The sequence below is a fragment of the Eurosta solidaginis genome, chromosome 3, assembly GCF_040869045.1.
Source record: "Eurosta solidaginis isolate ZX-2024a chromosome 3, ASM4086904v1, whole genome shotgun sequence".
NCBI classification, from domain to species: domain Eukaryota; kingdom Metazoa; phylum Arthropoda; class Insecta; order Diptera; family Tephritidae; genus Eurosta; species Eurosta solidaginis.
In genome coordinates, this window is record NC_090321.1 from 281,975,167 (window position 1) to 281,985,528 (window position 10,362).

General features: G+C 33.1%; 1 protein-coding gene across 17 annotated transcripts in view; it reads left to right on the plus strand.

The window, feature by feature from the left end:
* The window catches only part of pio (piopio), a 217,669-nt gene extending 207,578 nt beyond the window's left edge, over positions 1–10,091 (plus strand). For all 17 annotated transcript variants that reach the window (XM_067776750.1, XM_067776758.1, XM_067776751.1 and 14 more), the window contains 4 exons: positions 4,305–4,846; positions 6,839–6,998; positions 7,072–7,230; positions 7,316–10,091. In XM_067776750.1, the coding sequence (XP_067632851.1) occupies positions 4,305–4,846; positions 6,839–6,998; positions 7,072–7,230; positions 7,316–7,513 (1,059 nt within the window). In that variant the 3' untranslated portion in view covers positions 7,514–10,091. The remainder of the gene's footprint in view (positions 1–4,304; positions 4,847–6,838; positions 6,999–7,071; positions 7,231–7,315) is intronic.
* The last annotated feature ends 271 nt before the right edge of the window (positions 10,092–10,362 follow it).

Below are 10,362 nucleotides of genomic sequence, written 5' to 3' on the forward strand. Positions count from 1 at the left end.
GTTGGCTCGTTTATATGCGCATGTGCCAGAATTCTTATGCAGTGAAATTTTTTCCCTTCTTGTGAAGCTGGTTTAATTTTTCTTTTGGCTTTTGCTTTTTTCTTAATATATAAAATAAATATATTACTTTTCAAACATATGGATAAACAGGAGGCGTAACTTTTGTGACGTTTTTAATAAAAATAAGTTGAATTATTTCTTGGCTCTATTAAAAAAATTATCTTTTACTTTATCACTCAAAAGTTATAAAAAACTCACTCATTTATCGGTGATTTTTACACCACGGCATGGGTTGGTATACTCCCTATGCAGTTGACATCACCCATTCGGTATTAAAAATTATTAGCTATCATTTCAGAAGTTGTTTTTTTTGCGTTCTCTGCGAATAAATACATATATAAACAATTCAGGTGCATATAGCCTTTCAATTGTTCTCAAATCAAGTTCGTTGCTTGAGTCTTTCGTAAGGTCTGCTAGCATTGACATGAATAATATTCTACATTTCCTAGTGTGTTATTTTTTGTTTGTTGTTAATTTTATACCTTTGAGGTATTCTATTAACCTGAACTTTTCATGTCTCCATGAGAGAGTCACATGCTTTGCAAATTATGATAAATTATGCATTATTACAGATATCTCAACAACTAGTATAAGTTGACGTTTGGCTCATAATTGCTAGAGTCAGGTTATATCTACTCACATAAATTAGTAGAAAATTGTTGACAGAATATGTACTCGAGCAGTATGGCATATGAAGAAGCCAAGAGGAAAATACTTACTATGGAATATGCAAAAAAAATAAAATAAAAAAAATAAAACGACAGTACAGCAAATTTATTCGTTACACTAAAGGCGTTTTCCTTTTTGAAAATAATATCACCCTGTTGGTTCTTCTCAGCTCTTTCATAGGTTTGTTTGTTCTTTTCATAAAATATTTCGCACTAAATACGAAAATAAAAACTCAGCCCTTCTGCAGGGCGCCAAGTGACTTTCTTCAAACGTTACAATCTAAGAGTGCGAAATGAGGGTAGGCAACAATTTTTCCGCAGAAGGAAACACTTTAAGTTAAGCATAAAGTTGAGATATATAAACTACCATATGAAGCCTTTTAGCTTTAGAACAAACAAAACAAAGAGAATTTTCGAATTTTAGACATACGCACTAGTCTCAATCCAATATAAGTTTTATAATTATGTATATTAGGGTGTGTCAAAAATTGTGTCGGCTTTAAAGCCATGTTCGATTTGAATTCTAGATAAGTTTAATTAAATTAATTAAAAAATATTTTGTAATATTAAGTTAATAAAAGCAAAGATATAAGTTTTGTGTTACAAAAATTATTAACGTGCAGAAACCATCTAAACTTAGGTGCCATATAATGTTGTATTGTTTGGTGATATTACATGTTTATTTTACTATTCTTTAATTTCTGGTCAAAAAAGTGATCTGGTTATTCAGGGAATTATTGGAAACCCTCCTTTCCTGTTCAGTGGAAATACAAAATTTGTGTCCTTGTTGATATATAAGCACGTCGTTTTATTAAAAAACAACCAATCACACGGAAACATTTACATATCCACCACCTGAAATGACGGGTACCGATACAAATAGGTAAAATTTTTTTTTGTTCGATATAACACAGAGTTTCCTATATACAAAGGTACAAGTGAAGCTAAAATTAAAAATTAAATAAAAAATAAAAAACAACGGCATAAGCATTATACCTTACTTATAATTGTATACTCCTGTGGAAATATCATTTTAAAAAGCCTTATAAAACATTCGCTTGATTTTATGAATTAGAAGGTTGCTGTGTAGCTTATATGACAACTCGAAAATCGCAATTTGAAACACTATTTCACTTTAAACTTCACTGAGACAATTTTTACGTATGCAAATATTTGAATTTTCAAATAGCTTTAACCTCCAAATTTTAAGTCCGATTTCGAAGCCGTTTGTAATGAGTGGCTAACTTTGTGTTTTATCCAAAATAACCAACAGAAGAAAGTTTTATGATTTAAGGTTCGATTCGAGCTCAAAGCCATAACAATAATTTTTTTCTAATGATAATTATTGTTATTTTTTAATTTTTCTAAAAATGAAAAATTGTATTTTGTTTTTGGAATAGTAAGTAGAACATTTTTCAGACAACCTGCCATTGCTGCGCAGATAGATCCATTTCGAAGGGTGCTAAGCCTTCATCATCAGTACGCTTTAGGCACGCTGCGATAACTATTTAGCTATACAGCTAGAACATAACCTTCAATCGTTTATCAATAGGCTGGTAAAAACAAAAACAAAAGAAACTTTTATAATAATTTTTGTTTACTATTATTAGGCGCTTTTTTTCATTTTTACATATTTAAATATTGGATATATTAGGTAAATGCTGATATTATACAACCTTATTTGAAACAAACCTAAGTCACAGAGCATTTATCAGTTATATAAAATGCATCCTTTGTTATTTTGACATATTTAGTAAAGTTTTCTTTTGTATGACACAGATGTACACGTTGCAGTCATTGCATATGCTTCTTGTTGTTCTTCCTCATTTCAAGTCTTCTTTGGGCCGATCCCAAACTATGTTGATGTAATAAAGAAAGCGGGGAAATGGAAATGCGTAAATCAAATTAGTTGGAGAGGAAGTAATGAAAGAGAAAATTAGAGTAGAGAGGAAATCTAGATATTGGCGCGGGATAGATCGAGATAGGAAAAGAAGACAAGGAACAAGACTACAGAGAAAAAGAAAAAAAATATATACCGGCAGAGGGAAGTACAATACAAAGGCTCTGATTAATTTTCATTTTTTTAAAGCCTTATAAAACGTGGCGCTTCCGGTGTTCCTAAAAATATTTCCTATATACTAAAATATATTTTTTTTTGTCCTACCCTAATACATATGCGTAGTTTGGTCTTGGCTTAAAAATGAGCGAAATACCAAAATACTAAGAAGCCAAACAAAAACATTAACAAATGTGAATGGCAGGAAATACTAAAGTAAAGCTAAAATATGGTTTGTTGATACACCTTAGTAAATTTTTTAAAAATTGCACAGACCTTTTGTTTCTTATCGATTTTTTATATGTAGAAAGGAAATTTTGCATCACTTTATAGTTGTCTTATATATCTAAGATTGAAATGAGCTCGGTATTTCCGCTGAACTCTAATAAACAATTAATAAATATACCCATACAAATAAAAGATTAATAACGTACATATCTCATACAATAAAACAGTAAGAAATTATATATTTCAAAACACTTGCTTTTAAAAAAGTGAATGAATGCAAATTTTGCTTTTTAACGGTTAAGTTCGTGTCTTAAGTCTTTTGTTGCTCCTTATTATGCTAATAATAGAAACCGTTATTATGAAGCTATTGTTTGTTGCAAGTTGCCATTCTGCTTTATACATTCTTATTTTTAGCTTTTTTATATGAATAAATGCAAATTACATATGCGTGAGCAACTGTGGTCGATATATAATATTATAGCACTTCAGTTTTTATGACATATGTTTTTAAGTAACCTGTTTTAGTATTTGCGTATTTACTTATGTGTTTAAGCTAAATAGTTTTAGCTAAGTGTTAGGCGATTGTATACAACAAGGAAGTGGAAATATGTACTCGTTACTGGAAAATTTTCTACGAGTTCGACTCAAAACTGTTATGACTGCAAATGTTATTTTTAGGAACGTTTTATAATGAAAACGTTTTTTTTATAGAAGATCGGGTTTACAGTCTAATAAATTAGAAAAACGCCTTTTTTATTTCATATGGTGCCTACGTTTCGACCTTGGTAAGTAATCAAGTAAATAAAACATGAATATATATTTTGCTTTATTTTAAATAATTTTAAAATTTTACAGAATCTTCCGTATTTTTGCTATTTGCTTAAAAAGCTATTTATTGACCGTGTTTTCCACACCATTTTTGAAGCAGAAAACAAACAAATGTATAATTAAAACTAACGAAGAAGACGCAGTAATTTTTAGCCTTGAAGAAGACCACAAAAAAAAGGTCGAAACTTCGGCACCATATGAAATAAAAAAGGCGTTTTTCTAATTTATTAGACTGTAAACCCGAAGTTCTAACAACTCTAGTTACAACAAAATAGTCGGTAGTACAGAATGAATACGTTTTTTACCTGAACCTTATTTAAACTAAACAGAAGTGAGGAGTTGCGTGCAAAAAGCGAACTTATTTTGAAATAACTAAGTATATACATATATACACAAATGAAAATCATGCTTCTTCAAAAGTAGGTAATTAAATAAGTTGTTTTTCTCTTTTTCCACATTTCCAGGATGATGGCGGCATCGAGTTCTTCAATACAATTGTCCTGCAGCCACATCTAAAATTAATTACAGATGCCGGACGTGGCTATCATGTACGCTGTTCATATAGGAGCCGCGATGCGGCGACTAGTACAACAAAGAGGAAGCACACGCAACGCCGCAAAGCAAGCAGTGGCAAAAATGCGCAAAAGCCTGAAGCCTATCGTAGCGTTGAAGCAGCAGCTGTGGGGTTGGGTGGTGATCGGCGTGATTATGGACGTTCATTGGATAAACATCACGCCAATGGCGATGAATTTGAACAGGATGATGTGTTCAATGACGATAATGTAGATGTGGGCAATGATGAGAGCATTAATGAAATCCCAATGCCTGGTTGCCATATGAAAATCTACAATTCAGAGCATAAAATTGCTGATGATGTGAAAATTGGTGATCCGCTAACGATTGTCATCAGCATAGACAAACAGGAGTTGTATGGGCTACATGTGACCGATTGCATTGTGCGTGACGGTTTAGGTTGGGGTGAACAACGACTGTTGGGCGATGACGGGTGAGTAGGATTCAATAGGGCTGTTATAGTTTGCTACTTATATTTAAAGACTGGCACAAAAGGTTCTGCAAATTAAAAAATGCCCCTAACGTAACAGATACTTTTTTTTAATCTTGTTTTTGTAAGCATGGAAAAATATATTTATGAAGATCAATGACAAATAAATAAATAATATAAATTTATTCGTTGTTGTCCGTATCACTGAACTTTCCTAGGAAACCCAAAATCAAGCTTCGTACAATGCTTTTATTCACTTTCAGCGACACCGTTCAACACAGTCTTTGTACTTCCGTAACGGTTTTTGTTCCTTACCCTGTTTCCAAAAGTTTTGCTTTCATCAGATCCCAATATCGCACTTGGCTGCAACTTAGGTTTTGGATGGATTCAAGTTTTTATTAACATAATTTACATTGTTATCTTGGAACCAGTTTAGGATAGCACGTGCGCAATGTGCTGAAACCAAGTTCGGATTTATTCCCACATTCACAAATATCTCTCCAAATCAGAACCTTTCCGCCAAACTTTACTATTTGGATGTGTTTCGTTTAACTCACTCATTTAAAATTTATATTTTGTCCGAGTCTTAGTCCCTCTCCGAGTCTCGCTTCCAGTCCTAGTCTTAATCCCAGTTCCTTCGGTCTCTCGTCTTCTTCCCGGAAAAAATGATCGTAAATACTAATATAAGCAAATTTTATACCAAATTTCAGGCAAATCGAATAGGACGTATGTAAGTAGTTATGTGGGTATTATTAGTTGTCTTTATTGCGGCTTCGCATGCATATTTATCAGCTTTGCCAGGTTGATGAGACTAAATCGAATATCACAATGAAAATTACTTTAAAGCTCTTAGCAACAGCTTTCATTTGATATCCATATTACACACACATTCTAGGGGTATCCGGGTCCACGTTTTGGCCCATATCTCGAAACCCTTGTCACCCAGCTGTATAAAAATTACTCTGTACTAAAGCACACATCAATAGCGTCAATTTGGTACCCATAATGTAAAAACACATCCCAGTGTTACCCTGATCCACGTTTGGGTCTATATCTCGAGACCCTAGACACGAATAGGTACGAAAACTACCCTGTAATAAAGCGCTCATCAACAGCTTTCATTTGTTATCCATATTGTATAGACACATTTTGGGGTACCCGGGTCCACGTTTTGGCCTATATCTCGAGCCCCTAGTCCAAATAGGTATGAAAACTACCCTGTACTAAAGCACTCATCAACAGCTTTCATTTGTTATCCATATTGTATAAGCATTATCTAGGGGTACACGGGCCCACGTTTTGGCCTATATCTCGAAAACCTAGTCACCCAGGGTACGAAAAATATCAAAGTATTTATAAACGGTTTCCATTTGATAGCCATATTTTACAAACACATCCCAGGACTGCCGAGATCCACGTTTTGATCTCAAGACCCTAGCCAGAATGGGATTAAGAGTATCCTATGTCCGTCTCCTGGTTCTAAGCTACCTCTCCACCAATTTTCTGCCAAATCGGTTCATCCGTTCTTGAGTTTTAAATAGTGTAACTAACGCCACTTTCTTTTATATATGTTTATATGTAGATATATTGCAAATACACTAGCTATTCGTCTCTGTGGCGATACGAACTTTCAAAATTTTAGCAACATACATTTTTTCAACTAGAAGAAATTTTTTCTAAGCGGGATCGCCCCTCAGCAGGCTTCGGCAAGCACTAAGAATGTAGTTCTGCTATGAAAAGCTTATCAGTGAAAACTTATCTGCCTTGCAGATGCAGTTCGGATTCGGCACAAAACAAGGAGGTTCCGTCCCGCCAATTTTTAGAAAAAATTAAATAGAGCACGACGCAAATTGGAAGAGAGAAGCTTGTACTAAAATCACTTCGGGGCTATCGCGCCCTTTATTATTTATAATTTTATTTATTATTTTTAAGTTATTTTTAAATATGTCGTTGTGCTTTAACATTCATATTCTTCTTCGTTCTTCCCACACACAGCTGCCCTATGGATAACGAAATTATGGGACAGTTCAACTATACCAACGATCATTTAGCTGCCAATGTTACATTCCCGGCGCACAAATTCCCTTACACCACATCCGTCTACTATCAATGCAATGTGCATTTATGCGCTTTACAGGATCCTGAATGCCAAGCGGTGGGTGTGGCTGTTATTTGCACACATAATTGATTTCACATGATGATGATACATATTTACTTTATATTTTTAGCCTCCTATGTGCAGCGGCAAACGACCTAAACGACAAACTAACAACGATAACAAAGACGAAGACGGCCAACCGGCCACCATCGAAGTTTACTCTGGTCTATATGTAAACGAAAATGTGGATGTGTCCGAAGGCGATGATGATGCAGTGCTTAAGGAGCGGGTAAGTAAACAAATATATAATAGAATCAAATAAATATTTTATTTATATATTTTTATATATATTTTTCGTTTTGGTTTGCTTGCAGACACTTGAAGATGCTTTGTGCGTGTCACAGCGCACCTTTGCCATTGCCATAGCAGTCGCCGGTCTCATATTGATGTTGGCCGTCGTTGCCGCCGTTCTATGCATTATGGCCCGAAGGAGTACAAAGAGTGTGTCACATTCGGGCAGCTCCATTTATAGCGGACCCTACACGAACACAGCGTTCTCTCATAGCAGTTAAATGCAATACAAGTCTAAAACACTACCAAAACATACACACGCACAACATAGACGGGAATTTTGAGTTTAAAAAATGTTTAAGTTTTTACTTTTTTTACATACAAATTCTCGTTTTTTTTTGTTTTTTCAAGTCCCTAATGATTTTTAGTTTAATACACACAAACACCAACACATAATTAACCCTACATGAACACTTAAAGTGTTTTAAAATAAACAAACAAACAAAAAAAAAAAACAAAAAACGTTGATGTAATAGAAATTAAAAATTTCTTGTACACTGTCGCTATAAAAAGTGCAGTGAAATCTGTAGTAGTCATTGTGTTTAGTTGTTAAGGTCACAAATAGTTGCGATGAGCGAAAAGCATGTGAAAATTCAGTTAGTATAGTAGTTTATGTGTAAATGTGTAAAGGGCAGAGTGAAGAAAACCAGAGAATGGATGTATAATGTGATGCCCCCACGGCACCTATAGTTTGTAATTCACTCTTCTGTGCGTCGTTCGATCATCAATTACGAGTCGAGCTATGTCGATGAAGATAGTGAATTTTGTTATTAACTGTGAATAAATCAGCGTATTACGAACAACATTAGGGTCAGATTATGTATGACGCCATGACTCCTTGCGTCGCAGTCACTGGCATTAACATTCGCCACTATATAACACCAAAAATGTCCCAAAGGCAATCAGGTTTACTGTCACCCACTGAATTGAATGAATGCTCATATATTATACGATATTCTGGATCACACAAGAAAATATGACTCTTGCGTTCTACATAATATGCCCATAAATTAGGTGCCGTGTGTACATCATTCAACGAGAACTCTTACTTGCGGACATCACCGGATGACTGCATATTTTAAGGCTCATAATAATTGCTTTTCTTTTTTTTTTTTGTTTTCAAAATTAATACCGATTAGCCAGGGCTCGGACTTCTCATTTGTCGTATGACCTGGTTCAAAAAAAAAATTTTTTTTTTCAGTTAAATAAATAAAAAAAAAAAAAATGTTGTCTTTATCTTTAACATTAAATTACGTGTATTAAGAATATGAAATTCTTTCTAATCACAGTTTAGATTGCGCAGTACAAGAGAAAAAACACATGCAATTGTGCGAATACCTTGTTATGACTCATCCCAAAAATTGCCATCATAATCGCTACGCTTCTTTTTATGTGGTGAAAAAAATTAAACGAAGCGCCCTTAGTGGGGAGCTGAATGTAGGCTTTATGGTTAGGATGAGAGACTTGCTTGAAGTGCTTAAAATCATTGTTCTGTACCAAATCCCCTTTATAAGAGAGTGCTTCGGAGAGAGTGTTTCGTCATTCTAAAGAACAAAGCACATAATCTCCATAAATTAATCTGCTTAGAACCGAACCGCTCAATAGGGCATACTGTTGTGAGAGTTCTCAGAATATTCTAGTACTTTTTCGCTCTGCCCTAACTTGAGCTGCCCATAAATATGAACTAATTAATTAACACATTAATTTTAAGTTTGTAATAAGCCACGACACACGCTTCCTTTAGAGTTTTTATAGTATTTATGTATACTCTAAAAGTATACAAAATACTTACTTATATACTCAAATAAAATTAAAGTCAGTACATATATGTAAACAGCGTAGATATTACTGGGCAAAATAAATAGAAAACTTATAAGAAAAGTTAATTAATTAAACAAAAAAGTGATTGTTTAAGATGCAATGGGTAGAAGCACATACATATTTGCCTTTTAATATCGCAAAGGTGGCGCATCCTTAAAGTATGCAATATGATATAGCACATTATTGCAGAAAAGCGCAGCCATCTTTGTTAAGCTAATACAAAGCTAAAGTATAAATTAATAATAAACAAATTTTGGTGGTGGTGAAATTGCTTAAAATATTTAATTTTAATGCTTGGTTGGAGCGCGCGCCTAATTAAAAATTAAATAAAAACTTAGAGATAATAAAAACTAAACTTTGTATATGAACAACGAAAGCGCACAACCTGCTCAGGTGATACTATGAACTATTTATTCTAATTAAACATAAATTATTAACCTTTTTTCCTTATAATAAATAAATTCATCTTATATGTAGTCGAAGACCAAAGTGTGGGAAATAACTTTTGCTATTTAAAACAAAGAAATTTGAAGAAAGACTAAAAAAGTCCTAGTTAAAAAAATTATTGTCTTCACTAAAAAAAAAAAAAAAAACAAAATTAGTATAATGAAAACAAAAACAAAATAAACATTCAAAAAATGAGAAGTAATACATATTGTGTAAACTACATACCATCTTGTCATTATGTATAACTTTAAACTTTATTATTTAACTACTTACTATAATATTTTTTTTTAACTCAACTAAACTGTCAAATAAACTTTAGACCTAATTAATTGAATTGTTTTTTCGGAAAAAGTTAAAAAATAAAGGCGTTAAGTTAAGCAGAATAACTACTTAAGTCGTAAATGTTAAATTTATTAAAAAAAAAAAAACCATTTTATTCAAAGTGTGTCGATAAGGCGTGAAAATATAACATAAAACTAATTATAGAATACAAGAAAATAATAAAGGCCCTTTAAATAAACCGTCCAAAAATATTGTTTAATTTGCATTATCTTTATTTAAACAAGTAAGTAAGTCAAAGTTTGGGCTAAATCAAACATTATATACCCAGCGTGTGCTCTCATATACATTACTGGAAAAAGTTAAGGGATCAAAAAACAAAAAAAAAACTCCAAAGTTTTGAACAACTTCCAACAAGCCGTAACATAAAGATAAATGTTCTTGCAGGAAATCCATAAAAATAAAACTGCAGCTCCAAGTATCTACAAGTATATAGGATTAGCACTTTAAAGTTTTGTAGCAT